Source organism: Colobus angolensis, unplaced genomic scaffold (assembly GCF_000951035.1).
Source record: "Colobus angolensis palliatus isolate OR3802 unplaced genomic scaffold, Cang.pa_1.0 Scaffold51, whole genome shotgun sequence".
Taxonomy (NCBI): Eukaryota; Metazoa; Chordata; class Mammalia; order Primates; family Cercopithecidae; genus Colobus; species Colobus angolensis.
Window position 1 is genome coordinate 10,288,261 of NW_012118599.1, and position 16,752 is coordinate 10,305,012.

Below are 16,752 nucleotides of genomic sequence, written 5' to 3' on the forward strand. Positions count from 1 at the left end.
GATGGTCTCGATTTCCTGACCTCGTGATCCACCCGCCTCGGCTTCCCAAAGTGCTGGAATTACAGGCGTGAGCCACCCGGCACGGCGGATAATATAAATACTAAACAGTAACATTGTTGCTTGCATTTTTAATGTTTCTAACTAGCTGCTTTTATTTCACGGAGACACACCCTGAATGCACTATTCTGTGGTGCAGTTCTTAGAATTCACAGTAAAGGTTGGTTTTTAAAAATAAGATATAAAAATCTTCCCATGGACAAGAAAATATTTCCGTATAATTCTGTCATTGGCCAAAGTAAACATGTAAATGCTATGGAGAAGAGCCCTGGACATACGTAGTACTACCCACCCTCCTGGTAATATAATGGAAGTAGCTCAGAGCCAGGAGTCAGTAGCTTCTGAATTAGTTTGCTAGGATTACCATAACAAAGTATCACACACTGGGTATCACGCACTGGGTAGCACAAACCAGAAATTCATTGTTTCATCGTAGTTCTGGCAGTTACAGGTTCAAAAATCAAGGTGTTGGCAGGGCCGGTTCCTTCTGAGGGCTGTGAGGGAAGGATCTGCTGCAGAACTCTCTCCTTGGTGTGTAGATGGCCATCTATTCCCTGTGTCTCTTCACATCCTCTTTCCTCAGTGTGTGTCTCCTTCTATAAGGATAGCAATCACACTGGGTTAGAGGCCCACTCCACTCCACTCTACTTAATTACATCCACAATGACCCTATTTTCAAATAAGGCGACTTTCTGAGGAACTGAAAAGGAGGACCTCAACATATGAATTTAGGGGGGAAAACAATTTAACCCTTAACAGCTTTGATTTCTCATTTATAAAGCTAAGATAAAGGCATCTTCTAATATTTTGATTGCAGCTCTCTAAATTTTCTTTCAGCAAGCGTTTATAATTACTGATCTAGGTAATAGATATCCAAAGTTGAATAAAGTGCCCTCAGGAGCATATAATCTACTCAGGCCTTATTTATCTTTTGATTCTCAGAATCTAGCATAGTGCTAGACATAAAGTATGGCTCTATAAATATTTGACAACTGGTAAAACAAAAGAAGGGAGGTAGGACTGTGCTTACTTTAGATCTTCCCTAGTGAAAGAAGAATTGCTTGTCATTTCCTTAATGAGTTCAGGTTTTGTATGGGTCCAAAAGTAATGATTCTAGTGAATGTGAACATCTTAATTTAAATATGTAGATTGGATGCCTGGTGTAAATTCATCAGGGGCAACATCCTGCTTTATGTTGGTTTCTTAGACAGTCTAGATCAAAGGTTCCAGACTCTGGTATGATATCAGCAATAGATGTGATCTTGGAGATCTGGTTCTACCCTTTTGTTTTACAAGTGAGGAATCCCATCCCAGAATCACTGCCCACAGTCACATAGCCAGTGCCAGGTGCAGTCAAATCCAGAATCGTCTCTCCTCTTCCACTGCCCTTTATATGACATGATACCGCCTCTACTTCCTGCATGATATAAACAGCTCATTTCTCCTTGCCTGTGAGGGTGGGAGAGAACAGACAAGGACCACAGATACCCTTCCCTCCAACTGCTGTAGATCCTCAAATAGACCCCAATGAAATGGACAGTCAGCACGACAGAATGAAGGCAAGATGTTGGAAGTCCATTTGTTTTGGCTCAGATACTTTGCAAGGGACAAACCTCAGCCCTAAGGCTGCTCGGTGGAGAGCTAACCTCAGGAGCAAGAATATAGTGGACAACTTCATTCAGGGTTTTGATGGGCTTCAGAGAATGATGTCACCCCAAATCTCTGCCTCTGGACTGAGGGAAATGCTTTGTAGCAAGCCATTCTTCATTGTTACATACCTGGGACACTGAAGGCTGTGAAAAATAATAACTACCACAGCAACTGATATTTGGTGACCCACACCTTGTTAAGGACATTGTACTAAGTAGTTGACATGTATTATCTCATTTGATCCTCCCCACAACCCTATGACATAGGTGCTGGTATTATCCCTGTTTACAGAAGAGGAAACTTGAGAAGTTAAACAACCTGCCAAAGGTCTTAGAGCCTGAAAGGTTAGCCCATCGACCAAATCCAGCCAGGCTTTACAGCCTGCACAAACACTGGTCGGGTGGCGTAGGGCAAGTCATTTAACCTCTCAGAACTTCAGTTTGGGGTGTCAGTTGGGGATAATGATACTTGCCTTGCAGCTATGTCATGCGGATTAGATATAATACATGTAAAGCGCTTAGTACAGAGTCTATGTTGCATCAAATTAGCCACACAGAGAAGCTATTTTAGGATTCTCTTCCTGCTGTTCTCATTGACTACCTAAAAGCTTGTGGGAGAAGACATAAGTCTCTTTATATCTCAATGAGAATAAGTATGAAGTGAGGGCACAATGAGGGCACTGGGAGCCACAGGGTTGTGGACACAGTGAGAGACCCTCAAGGACACTTTGCTTATCACAGTTTTGTACAGCTGATGGAGGACAGGCTATTATTCATGCCACAAAATTAGATGGGATATTTATGGACTGGACAATAGAGAGCCTCATTTGACCTATAAAAGGCATTATTCCTGGATCCCCTTAGGATTCCCAGGGGAAAACTGAGTTCACTTATGTAGTAATACAACAGCCATGACATAAACCAGTTACAGTGTGCCAATGTCAGCATCTTACACACATTGTCCATCTCATTCTCACAGCAACCCCAGGAAATGGGAATTCTTTTACCTATTTCCATAGAGGAGGATAAAAACCTAAGTCAGCTTTAATCATAAGTCCATGATTAAAATACTGTACTTATTAGAAAAGTCTGCTTGCAAGGAAAATAATCAATTCAATATACTGTAAGCAAAGGGAAACTTTTATGATAAAATAGTATTTCACAGATTCCTGAGTAAGGAACCAGAACTAGGAATAGCAAATTATCCAACTATTCATCTCTATCTATCTATCTATCTATCTATCTATCTATCTATCTATCTATCTATCTATCTATCTATCATCTATCTATCGAATCTATCTATCTAGTCATTTATCTACTGACCTATCTCTATCTCTTTGTCTTTTCCTCTGTCTTCTTGTCCTTTTTGTAGAGCATCTCTGTATCCTTCCTCAGCCCTAGTGTAGAATTAACCACTCCATACTTCTGAAGTCATCTGCTACTGGTCCAGCCTCTCATGAGGATTTCTTTTCAAGTACCCAGGAGAAGAAACTTAGTCCAGCTCGAGTCAGTTGTCTTCCAATGTTTGTACTGGTCCAAAGCAGGCACTACTCTGCATTGCAGAGCATAGAGAAAGGGATTGGTGCTCAAAGGTAGATCAACAGAGGAAAGGTATCCTCTATAGCTATACTGCTTTTCTATGAGATATTCAAGCATTTTTTTTCATTCCAGAAAATTCAAACTAAGCATGGCCTGTATTAACACAAACATTAATTAAGGAATGTGTAATAAAGGTCCTTGATAGCTAAATAAATTGATTTAGGCAGAGAAATTAGTATATCTAAAATGCAGAGCAGCCAGAGAAAGTAAAATACACCAGACTAGTCTCCTAGGAGAGGCTTAACATGCTGTTTGGGTTCTATAGCAATGCTGTGAGATAGAAATAAAATAAAAAACACATGGGTAATTTTAAACATTCTAGTAGCCACATGTTCTAAAAAGTAAAAGGAAAAAGGTAAAATTCATTTTGATGATATATTTTATTCAACGCAATAGCCAAAATATTATCATTTTAATGTGTAATCAATGTTAAGTATTACTAATGAGACATTTTATATTTTTGTACTAAGTGTTTGAAATCTAATGTATATTTTGCATCTCAATTTGGAGGCAATTTTTTATTAGAATTATCTGATCTAATTTTCCAAAATTTACAGTTGAAAAAGTAGGCCTATAATCACATGTTCATTATTTTACATTATCTCTCATTTGTTATCAGGGATGAAGTTAATTCATGCCAGAGTTTCCTTGTCCCCTGAAATTCTATCATTGTTGGGGGGCAGGGGACAAAAGATGCTGAACGTGCAAACAGATGACACTGATGACAAAATGCAAGCAGATTTTGTCCTCTCCTGGCAATTATTGTACACAGTAGGTGCTAGCCAGGAAACAACAGTCCATGTAGACAGCACCTAATGACAGGTCCATGGGCTTTTGGCAGAAGCCAGATGAGTAAGGGTCTGTAAGTAAAGTCATGGAAAGGCCACTATGCCTAACAGCCTCAATTCTGACAGGAGCAGTTCCCTGCCAGAAAACGTAAGGTTGAGTTCTCATACTCTCCTCCCCTTGGTATTGCTGGGCCTGTTAGGGCCTTGACTTTTCTTATTCTTTTTATTCATGTTTTGATTTAGGGAAGGAAGAGATAGCTCCAGCTCCCTTTTCTTGGCATCCCAGTCTTCATCGCGCTCATCCAGAGGCAGCCCCTTCTGCTGGGCAGCACGGCGGTGGTCTTGGCACTCGGGCTCTGCCCTAGGAAAGAAAAAAGGAGCTTCTGAACTTGGAGCAGGAGGGCCTGTCCCAGCCTGGGAATCGGCCTCTATTCACAGGTTCTGCACACAGCAATTCAGTTGAGAAGGAAGGAGGCCAAGTTTGAGCATTTCCAAGTATACACTTAGGGAAGGTCTCAGACACTAAAGAAACTACTTGGACGTGGAGAAAAAATGTGTGACCCCAGTAAGATGTTAACAGACTCAAAGATAGTCACTCAGCTTGAAGAAAATGCTACTGATTCTTGAAGTGCTCACATTTATAGAGCAGCTTGCAGATTATTGGGAGACTGTTTTTGTTTGTTTATTTTTAGTTTTATTTTTCATAACTGTAAAATTGATGTGTGTTCCTTGTATAAAATTTAAAAGTACAGAAACATATAAGGAAGAAAGCGAGAATCACTCACAATCACATATATATTATATGTATGGATGGATTATGTAAAAAATATATAATTTTAAATGGATACATGGATGGATAAATAGACAATTAGATAAATAGAGCATTATACACACATAGACAAAGGGAAATATACACATATAGTTTTGTATGAGGCCAAAGGTGAGTATGTGACTTGCTTAAAGGCACTTGGAAAAGTCACTTTACAGAGAGAAAATTTGAACCAATATGAGGACAAATGGAATTTAAGAGGGTAGATAATGGTATAGGGAAGGCAAATAGCATCTTAAGTGCAAACCATTATTAAAAGCACAGTTTATTCAAAGGACAGTAAACTCGCTAGTCCTTCACCCTAAGCTGGAAGTGACCTTTCAATCTTCAGAGCACACCATGTCCTTCCTCTGCCTAGTCACTCTCTGTCTTGTATTAGTGTTATTTATGTAAACAAGTTATTTTCTCTCCCAAACAGTTAAACTTCTTGATGTCCAGCACTGTACCCGGTTTATTTTAGGTCATTTTTAGTGTCTAACTCAATAATACGCACATAGTAGAACTCAAAAATATTTGCTAAATGAGTGGTTTAATGTGAATCAATAAGACATTCCTTAAGTGATCCCCTTGCCTGAAGTCTAGCATTCTTCAATCCCACACAGTACCACTGCCAACTCCTCTACTACACTAGTAAATTGCTAATGCATCTATTTCAGCCTGTGACTCCCCTGATGAGCTCACACTCTTCTGCTTGCTCTGCTCACTGTGGTCACCCTCCCCCTCACCTGACTTTATCCTCCATTCCTCTCTAGTGTGAATGCTCTGCTTAGCCAGGCCACTCATCCCTGCACTGTCCCTGCACTATCCCTCCACTATCCCTTGCCTTCTCACATATACACACAACCTATGCACATTTCCAAGTTGGTGCCTTCACTCCAGATCAACAGTTTTTCCCCCTCCTCCACTAGCCTGCTAGCTTTCAAGATCCAGGTTAATCCCCCCCTTATTCAGGATTCTTCTCCCTAAACCCTCTAACTGTCAGAAGGGAAGTTCTTAGTGGGAGCTGATGATAAGTAGAAATGACTCACACGTGACGTGACTGATGTGACTTTGTTGTTTTTGCCGGCTCAACACTGCCTACTTTTCTTGGTAACAGCATTCCCCACTATTTGGAGGCAAGCACCCCTCCTGCATTTCAGTTACACTGGGGTCATATTTCATGTTGATTCCTGGTCACTAGGGAGGGGCTGGGATTACTTAGAGAGAGTCAGTAGAGGACAGCCAAGGGCAGGACCCTGAGGAATGTCAGCATTTAAAAGGCATGCAAGAATATATCATGAGATTTATTCTTAGAAAAAGCACATTTGAAAAGTCATAAGGAATTTTAGGAGAAGTAGAAGAAAAACTAAAAGAGAATAGCATCAGATAAAACAAAGGAGAAGGGTTTCAGTAATATTAAATACCGAATTAAGTGGAGGTAAGATGTGAATTGAGAAGAGGCAATTGATTTACCGTGAGGAGCTCCCTAATGACTTGAGTGACAGTTGATTCAGTATGAGGATCGGGGAAGAAGTCTGAAGCGTGGGTGAGGGATGAAGAACTGGAGATAATTACATAGATTAGTTTCCTCAAATGTAATGTTTCAAAGAAGTACAACTATCATGATTAATACTGATATATATATATATATATATATTATATATCTATGTTAAAGTTCCAAGGCTACATATGACTATCAAGTAATATCAGTAAGCATTCCTATCATAATATTCAAGCAAATGAAACAATGTTGCCTTTTTGAGAGAAAAACATATTTTGAAACTTTTACAGGCAGACATAAAGACAGTTGACATTTCCAAAAAGGCACACATAATTTATGAAAATCTATTACGTTCCCAATTTAGTACAAACTCAAAGCTGATCTAATTTTGATATTTAAAATGCACCTCTTTCCTCTGGCTGAAAATGAAATAACAAACCCTTCCAATTAATAGACATTTAAAACCTACTCAATTTGATTGCTAACAAGTCAGAGGAAGGACATGTTGTCTCTCCCCAAGATTTTACGACCTAATGTTTACCGTGATCTTAGATCTTGCAAACACAAACTACTAAAGAATTCAGGTGTTTCTTGATTTATATAGTCAAAATTCTATTCCACTGGGGAGAAGAAAGAGAGGGTAGTTGTTTATGGGTATGGAGTTTCAGTTTTACAAGATGAAAAAGTTCTGGAGATCTGTTTCACAACAATGTAAATGTACATAACACTGATGAACTGTATACTTTAGAAACAGTTAATATGGTACATTTTATGTTATGAGTTTTTCATCACAATAAAAATACAGAAACTATTCAAAGATTCTATTTTTTTACACAAATTATTACTATAAAACATGTTAGACACTCTGAGAGGATAAGTGTTTTTCCTTTTGGATTAAAAAAAGTAGATTAGCTTTCAAGTTGCTTAGAAGTGTAGGGAAGAAGAAAGACACAGAGGAATTCAGAAGGGCCTCTAACTTTTTGTTTGTTTGATAATACCTATTTGAACATGTTCACAGTCCAGAAAGAAGTCAAGGGAAAGGAAAAAACACTAAAAATACAAGAGAAAGAGTAAAGATGTAACAAAAAATACACGAATAATGAATGGCCTTCTAGAAGACATAAAGGATTGGATCAAGAGTCTATATGGAGGGATAACACTTTACAAAGGAGGGACAGGACGGCAAGAAGGAGCTGATGTAAATATACATAAAATCTGCGGTATGAGAGTTGAAAAATTTGTAACTCATGGCTTCAGTATTTTTTCTAAAGTAGAAGGCATACCTCTGAAAGCCAGGCTGAGGTGTGATGTTGCTTTAGAATTGCCAATGAGGGAGTAGGACAGGAAGAGATAGCCAAGCTGCTCTGAGGGCTCAGATAAAAGTGGAAATATTCAAACTGCTGGTGATACCCATATATTGACATGTGGGATTTTCTCTAGCTGAACAAGCATAAACGTGGAGAAGACAGAGATTCATCTAAGGTTGGGAATTCTGGGTTATGTGCTGGGTTGAGAATTAATAGCAGGAATAGCGGGAAGAGAGTAGAACAATGAAATGTATTATGGTACTCATATGGTAAAGGAAATTTAGTGAGACCTTCAGGAAGGTGATAGATTAGGAGAAAAAGGAGAAGTTGAATGATAAGAGATGTTGATGAATTCAAGACCTGGTGATAATGCAGGAACTGATAAAGTGAAGAGAGCTATGGTCACATTGTGGTATGTTAGGATTTTAAAAAGTTCAGAGAACAATGTCTGCTGATGCTGAGGTCCACAGAGGATGGAGATCATTGAATGTAGGGGATGATGGATGAAGTTGGGGAAAAGTGAATCCGTGAGTCAGGACTCAAGTTTCTGCCTCTTTACTCCCCAAATCATCTCAATTGTGATATTGGATATTTTTAATGTAAGACATTACCCTTAAGAGAATGTCTCTTGGGTTACTTCTATGGATAACTAACCTCACCATAGGCAAAATTTTCACTTGTTCAATTCTCTGAAGATAACTGCATTTTCAGGTTCTTCGAAGGGCACCCCATCATGAACTGCCCCTGTAGATGGCATTGCTCTCTATATCATTTGGTTTCCAAGCAATGATGCCCTCGCTCTGATACTCTACTTTCTTTTGTATGAATTGCTTGCCAAAACAATCAAATTCTAAGTTTCCAAATTTTGTTCAGTCCCTCTCAGAGCTATAACTGTTATGCAAATTATTGGTGCTTAATTATGTTTGAATGCTTGGCTGAGTGAAAAAAATAAACAGGTGCTAGATAAGTTCTTTGGTGTGCATATAAGTAGGGCATTCACAGATGAACGTAGAGGTTTTAAAAGTTAGGAGGGTACTGAAAAATTGAAGTCTAATTCACCTGCCTCACTTTAAATATGAGACAACTGAGAGTTGGGAAGCTGCCTTGACTTGCACAAGGTCAGACAGCCAGTCTGGATGCCTTTCAGAAAGCTGAAGGTCATGTGATTCTTGCACCATGTCCCATCTTCAAACTTGGTATCCCAATTTTCTTATCTGAGAAAATTTTTGCACACACAACATGTCAATATAGTTTTGACCCCCAAACTAGTCTTTTAAGTGAAACGTTAGTAAAAATAACTCAACTAAAAAAATCAATAAAATAATTGTCCATTGGCTGGATTTCCTCATTTCATTTTCATTGACCTGAGACCACAGAATCAGACAAGATCTTCATCACAGATTCCTGTTCCTCTGCTCCTTCTACAGGTGGAAAAAAAAATAAACTTACTTTTCCAGAAATGCCACACAGGCTTTCTGCCCATAGATCTGTGCAATCCTCTTTGGTGTGTCTCCAAAGAAGTCGGGGGCATCGATGGCAGCGTGCAATGCATGGAGAGTTCTGAGTACATTCAGATGGCCTGATTCTGCTGCAAAATGAGCTGGGGTCCAGCCCACACTAGTAACCAGGCAGGGCCTGGCTCCGTATTCTATCAGGAGCCGTAACACCTCCATTTGCCCTTAGAGGTACCAAGAAGAAACAGGATGAGGTTAGGATAAAGATGTCCCGAGTGGCCTGAGGCCAGGGCCAGCCTAGGTAATACAATGGAAACGGAAACTTTGCCTTTGAGGAGCCTCCAGTTTCTTATCATCATTCCCTCCTCCCTTTTCCCTCTTCTCACCAGGAACTCAGTGCCCTACCTTACCCCTCGAACCTAGTTCTCACCCAGGGCCTGAGCCCTGCAAGCCTTCCCTGTCCTCCTTCCAGGACACTCCCCTATCCTGTGCATTGCCACAGGCCCTGCCCAGGAATCTTGCTTTCTCTCCCAAGCCACACTATACCTGTCTATTGGTAAGGCCCACTCTGTTTTTGACAGTCTCAACATTGAACCAAAACCAAATATTTTAAGTCCTATTTACATGATAGCTAGCACAGGTTAAGAGCACAGGCTTTCTAGTTGATAGATGTGATTTCATATCCTGCCAATCCCACTTGCTAACAAGTGGCACCTCAGATAAGAAACAAATATCTGAGGCCAGTTTCCTAATTTGCAAATTAATGATATATATATATCACTGAATTATATCACTGAATTCTTGTAGAGTACAGGCAAAATCACAGACATGAAGTACACAGTACAGTACCTAGCACATAGCAAATGTTCACTAAAAGATGCTTTGGTATAGCTACCATTACTTTGCACTTAGATTTTTGCAAAAATATCCCAACTAATTTCTCAGCAGCCAGTCTTGCTTCTTGTCAACCCATTCTCCACACAGGAATCACAATAAATGTTTAAAAAGCAAAGTTGACCATAACACTTTCTTACTTAACATTCTTTAATGGCTTTCTATTGCCAAAGACTTTGAGAAGCCCATTGCCGGAGTTTTTGCCACTATCTTCCTCTAGTTCTGGAACTGAGCTATGTAAGGCGTGGGAGATTCAATGATGAATGAAACAAAGTTCCTATCCTTCTTTGTGATGCTCTATTCCTGTTAAAGGTTGAGAGGGCAAAGGACTAATATTAATTGAGAGCAGACTATACGATAGGCACTGTACACTCGTTATTTTACTGAATTCTCATCACAGGGCTCCAAAGTGGCATTGCTGCACATATTATTTAGGTAAATAAACAGGCCCAGAGACATTAAATAACTAGCTTAAGGTACTACAACTAGTAAGTGGTGATGTCAGGATTAAAATGTTCCATCTGGGGCTGGGTGTGGTGGCTCACGCCTGTAATCCCAGCATTTTGGGAGACTGAGGCAGGAGGATCACTGGAGGTCAGGAGTTCAAGACCAGTCTGGCCAACATGGAGAAACACTTTCTCCATTAAAAATACAAAAATTCACTTGTCATGGTGGCACGTGTCTGTCATCCCAGCTACTCAGGAGGCTGAGGCAGGAGAATCGCTTGAACCCAGGAGATGGAGGTTGTAGTGAGCTGAGATTGTGCCACTGCACTCCAGCCTGGATGACAGAGCAAGACTCTGTCTCAAAAAAAAGAAAAAAAAATGAAATGAAGTTTCCATCTGGCTCTAAAGAAATGTTTGTTCCACTCCCCCACATAGCTATTGATTGATAGCCTCATGAATGGTGGACTCAAAAGGGCAGATCTACCTAAGCATTGCCCACTCACCTTTGATTGCAGCCCAGTGAAGTGGGGTCCGGTCATTCCAGTCTACATCTTTGTAGTTTGGGTCACAGAGACCTTTCTTTAAAATCTTCTTCACTAAGCTGTAGTCTCCTGCAGCAACAGCTTGGTGAAGCTTTGTCATGTCTGACATTTTGGCCAATTCCATGACAGAAAACAACTGTGGGAGAGACATGTCACTTAGAAAATTCTATGTAACCCTTTATTCTTAGCCAGTAATCCCATAGACTTCCGTATCATTTATTTCCTTTCCCGCCACATGCATTTGCCTCTAAGTTTACCTCATGTGTGTGGCATGAGTGTGTACTTAGACCTTAGCTCCTGTGGTTAATGCCTGCCTGTCCCCTACCCTAAAACTATTGGTGGCTCCCACTGCACACAGAATAATGTCTAAACTCATGGGCTGACACACTGCTACCCGGCCTCAAAACATCCTCTAGTGCTATTTCTTACTCCTACTTCAGAGTTCTAGTCATGTTCCCTTATGTTAGTTGTGTAATTCTGTGCCTTATCTTTCTTATCTGTAGAATGGATATAATCTGCCAGGGTTGTTGTAAGGATAAATGTCAATTTGCAAAAAAAATTATATTGGATACAGAGCAGGTACTCCATGAAAATTAAACAGTATTAACATTGTTACACCAGTTGAGATGGACACGCAATCACACAAATAAATACCTAAAAATTGTTATTAATGTTATGCCATAAACCAGCAGTTCTCAAACTATGGTCTGTAGACCCTCAGAAATCCCTGGAGCTCTTTCAGGGGATCAGTGAAGTCAAAGCTGTTTTCATTATATTAAAATGTTACTGGCCTTGTTTCACTGTGTTGACAATTGTTCGGATGGCTCAAAAGCAATAGTGTAGAAAACTGCTGGTGCCTTAGCATGAAGCAAGGCAATGACACCAAACTGGACCTGGAAGCATGCCATTCACCACACACTCAGAGTCAATTTTAAAAAGCCAGTTACATAGGAACATCCTAAATGAAATGATAAGAATTATTTTTATTAAATCTTTATCTTTGATTACATGACTTAATAAATGTAGTTTTAGAATATTGTACAGTGAAATGTGTGAACGTTTAGAAAATATTTATTACCCTAAAGACAAATATTTTCCATGACAAAGAAAGGATGTTACAAAATCATGCATGGATAAAGAGATCCATTTGGTAGACCAATGGATTTTAATAAAACAGTATAGAAAGTGCATTGATACCATTTCAGACTGCACATTGCAGCCAACCTTTAAGACACTACAACTTATACAATTTTGTTGTAGTATCAAACAATATCCACCATTATCTGAATATACTCCTCCTTTTTCCAACTTTATATATATAATATATACATGTATATATTATATGTACACACATATATGTGTATATAATATACATGTGTATATATGTATTGTATACAATATATAATTATATATTATATACATGTGTATATGTATATATGTGTATATATATCATATACATATATGTATATATGTGTATATATATTGTATATACATGTGTGTGTGTGTGTATGACCACATTGTCTTTATCTACTTTAACCAAAACAACAAACTGAATGCAGAAGCAGATACAAGAATCCAGCTGTCTTCTCTTAAGTCAGATATTAAAGAGATTGGGCAGGGGAGCATAAACCTATGTGACTAGTCACATTTCTTTTGTTTTGGAAAATACATTTATTTTCATAAAATGTCATTTATATTATAGTGTAATAAGTTTATTACAGTCTTTTAAATGAACTAATCAATATTTAAAAGTTTTCTCAGTTTTAATTTCCAATAGAATAAATTGACAGCTATAACCCACATAAACAAAGCTCTCTGGGGCTCTCAATAATTTTTAAGAGTATAAAGAAGCTCTGAGAACAAAAAGGTTGAGAGGTGTTGGTGTAAACAAGGAGCTGAGATAGAAAACAAGAGTAGGGAGAGTACCATTTGAGATGGGGCCGTTGGGAATGTCTCTGATCTCAAGATTTAAGTTGGGATCACAAGAAGGAGCTGGTGTCAACCTCACCAACTGTGACCAGCAGCAGCAGCCCCTGGGAACTTGATAGAAACACAAAATATTGTGCTCAGCCCCAGACCTACTGAATCTGAAACTCTGGGCCAGGGCTGGCCATCTTTGCTGTGGTAAGCCCTCCAGGTGAGTGCATTGAAATATGTGAACAGCCCTGGAAGGAGAGAAAGAAAATAAACGAAATTAAAATGCAATACCCTAAATGCCTAGGGGACAGAGAGAAAGAGCCATTCACAAAGACTGGGAAGTAAAAGGAGCTTTCTCTAAAAGTGGCCTAAGCTGGGTCCTGAAGGGATGGGTCAGAGACATATTTGCAACTGATGGAGGTGGAGGATCCCCTGCTGAAGAACAGCCATGTCTGTGGCCGGAGTCACACACTGCAAAGGGCAAGTGGTTCCTAATGTGTAAACCAAGAGTCAATAAACTTTTTCTGTAAGGAACCAGATAGTAAATATTATTATGCCAAGAGGGGAAAAAAAAGAGGGGAAAAAAAGAGAAAAATATATATGCTGAGAGTCTATTATACACATGAAAGAGAAAACTCCTGCTCCACCCTGCCCTACTTTCCTGGGGTAGATCTTTCTACCTTCTTTGTACCCTGGAGGGTATCTCCTCAGCTGGAGATATTCTTAGTGGAAAGAGGACAGGCTTGAGGGGGAAGGGCCTGGTCGGTGAGATGGTCAGTTTCACTCTGCCCTAGTGATGCTCAGATCCCAGTGAGCTTTCTCTCCTCCTAGAGGGGTCATCTTCAGTTAGTTGGCAGGAGACAAGGTGGCTCATGGAGCCACCAACTCCCATACTGAAATTCCACTGCTCAGTCCCAGCAGTTACCACCAGGAGAGTCCCCATTGTGTAGGTGGTGACCAGCAGGGCCCGGGCAGTGGCCAGACACAGCTGTGGGCTGCTGACAGGGCAGCAGGGACAGAGGGCATTGCCTGGGCTTGCTCTGGGAGTCTCACTGTGCTATCCCATGGAGGTTCAGCACCTTAAATGGTGACCACGGGCCTACAAAAACGGGGTGAGCCAGATTTGGTCTGTAGACCATAGTGTGGCAACCTCTGATGTATACAAATCATTAGAGATCTTATTAAAATGCAGATTCTAATTTAGTAGGTCTGGAACCTGGCCTGAGATTCCACATGTGTAACAAGTTCTCACAGTGCTACTAGCTCACTTGCCACACTCTGAGTAGCAATATCTCTGTGGCTAAAAAGTAAGGTATAGACTGGCAGGAAGCAAGATTGGAGAGCTGAGGAGGGAGTAAGGATGTGGCAGCTGTTCTCAACTGAGGGGTTACATGAGAATCAGCAGTGGATTTTAAAAAACACAGATGCCTGGGTCTCAGTCCAAAAGGTATCAGAATTTTTGGGTGTGCAGGACAAGGATTGGGCATGTTTTGTGAAATAGATGCTCTGTACATTCTATGTTAGGTGAGAGAGAAGATGGCACAGACTGCATTTTACTTTTAAAATTCATTTTAATAAAATCCCTTACACTGGAGTGTTTGATCAATGATAAAATCGTAAACAAAAACACTAGAGTGTTTCTAATCTGAAGGTGCCACTAAAACAAAACCAATTTTTAAATCAGTATCTAGAAGTCTTTTTGCTTGCCTTTCATAGAAGCCTTCAAGCAGGTTTACATTTCAACCAACCTCATATGTCCCACATTTGAGTTCATGCCAAGATTCCATAACTTCCCATGGATGAGTTGCAATTCAAGTGGAAGCATTGGGCAGCAAAATTTACTTCCAGAGAAATGGAAAATCTGATTCTAAAAAATCATATGGAAATGCAAGGGACCCAGAAGAACCAAAACAATCTTGAAAGAGAACAAAGTTAGAGGACTCACACTTCCTGATTCCAACAAGTATACCAGGACAATTCAGTGACAAAATAATAGTCTTTTCAATAAATGATGCTGAGACAACTGGATATCTACAGGTAAAAGAATGAAGTTGGTCCTTTCCCTCACAGAGATTTATTCCTGTGTTTTCCCCTAAGAGTTTTATAGTTTTAAGTCTTACTATTAGGTCTGTGATCCATTTTGAGTTAATTTTTATACATGACATACTTGCCACAAAACAATTGAACATAAATGTAAGGGTTTTTTTTTTCTAGACTCTCAATTCTACTCCATTGCTCTAAATATCTATCTTCATGCTAGTACTACAGTCCTAATTACTGTAGGTTTGTAGTAAGTTTTGAAATGGGAAAGTCTGAGTATTCCAATGGGCTATATACCCAAGAGAAGAAAAACAGATATCCATATAAACATTCGTACATGAATGTTCATAGAAGCATTATCTATAATAGGCAAAAGTGGAAATATCCCAAAGGTTCATTGATAGATGGATACACAAAATGTGGAATATCCATATAAAGGATTATTATTTGGCAATAAAAAGGGATAAAGTACTGATACATACTTTATGGATGAACCCTGAAACATGCTAAGTGAAAGAAGCCAGTTACAGAAGACCACATATTGCATACTTCCATGTATGTGGAATGCTCAGAATAAGCAAATCTAGATAGCTAGAATGTATACTATAGGCAGCCTAGGGCTAGGATGGAGGTTGGGGTGGGGAGTGACTGCTGATAAGTACAGGATTTCTTTTTGAGGTGATGAAATATTCTTAGATTAGATGCTTTCACAACACCAAAAGGCCAAAAACCACTGAATTGTACATTTTAAATGAATCCAATTTTATGGTATGTGAATTGTATCTTAATAAAGTTGCTTTAAAAAATAACTATTAATTGGAAGCTTTCTACAAAACAAAAACAAACACAATTTGTTTGCAGAAAATATATGCAATTCACTAGCTCAGCATTGACTACTGAAATTTATCAATTGGTTCCTTTAGCAACCAATCCTTGTGAATTTGATTAAATGCACTTGATTTCCTATCTTTCTGGTGGATGTGTCTTTACCAGAAATATAGGAAATCAAGTGCAAAGTAGTCAATAAATATCAGTTCTAATAAATGTGAGTAATTTTTAATAACTATAGTAAATAAGAGGGGGCAACATAAAGGAACTTACTGTCTTGTGTGAAATCCAAGGAGCTCTGTGCTTGCAGGCAGTCCTAACTATCCAGAGTGTTGTGCTCATGCCATGGAAACTGACTCCTCCTTCTGCATGAAAGCCAGCCAGTCAACTTCAGCTTCCCTAGGTGTCTGGTGGGGTGGGATTCCCAGTCTGCTTCACATCCCACATCCTAACTGTTCAGCAGTTCCAGCCATCTTTTTTAGTCCAAATGTGCTGGCCCTTAACAGGATCTTTCAAATAGTATTTAATGCAAAAATTAAAATTAAAATTAAAAAAGCTGTGAATGATTTTCTGCCCACATAACTCTGTGATGGAGGTAGGCTGCGTAGTGACCATGTATACATAGGAGATGTGAGACCTGTTGGGGAGTGGGGACAGTTTGGGCTCCTCACATTCAGAATCAGTTGTCAGGTCTTAGGCAAGTTCCTTAACTTTAGAGAGGTTTTTTTTTTCTTCCTCAACAATAACATGAAATTTTAACATCTTTTTTGTATAGTGCTATTAAATATGATTAGCTAAAATAATTTAGAAAACACTTGGCACAGGGTAGATGCTTTTACAAAGAAGAAGAAGAGGAAGAGGAGGAGGAGGAGGAGGAGGAAGAAGAAGAAGAAGAAGAAGAAGAAGAAGAAGAAGAAGAAGA

The 16,752-nt window shown here is 39.3% G+C and overlaps 1 protein-coding gene across 1 annotated transcript; it reads right to left on the bottom strand.

The window, feature by feature from the left end:
- Positions 1-3,666: 3,666 nt before the first annotated feature.
- On the bottom strand, positions 3,667-16,172 carry ANKRD66 (ankyrin repeat domain 66). Its single transcript, XM_011960282.1, is given in 6 exon segments — positions 3,667-4,454; positions 9,159-9,387; positions 11,007-11,181; positions 13,128-13,147; positions 13,150-13,210; positions 16,104-16,172. Coding segments are annotated over 6 exon segments (753 nt in total). The 3' UTR covers positions 3,667-4,255.
- Positions 16,173-16,752: the final 580 nt, after the last annotated feature.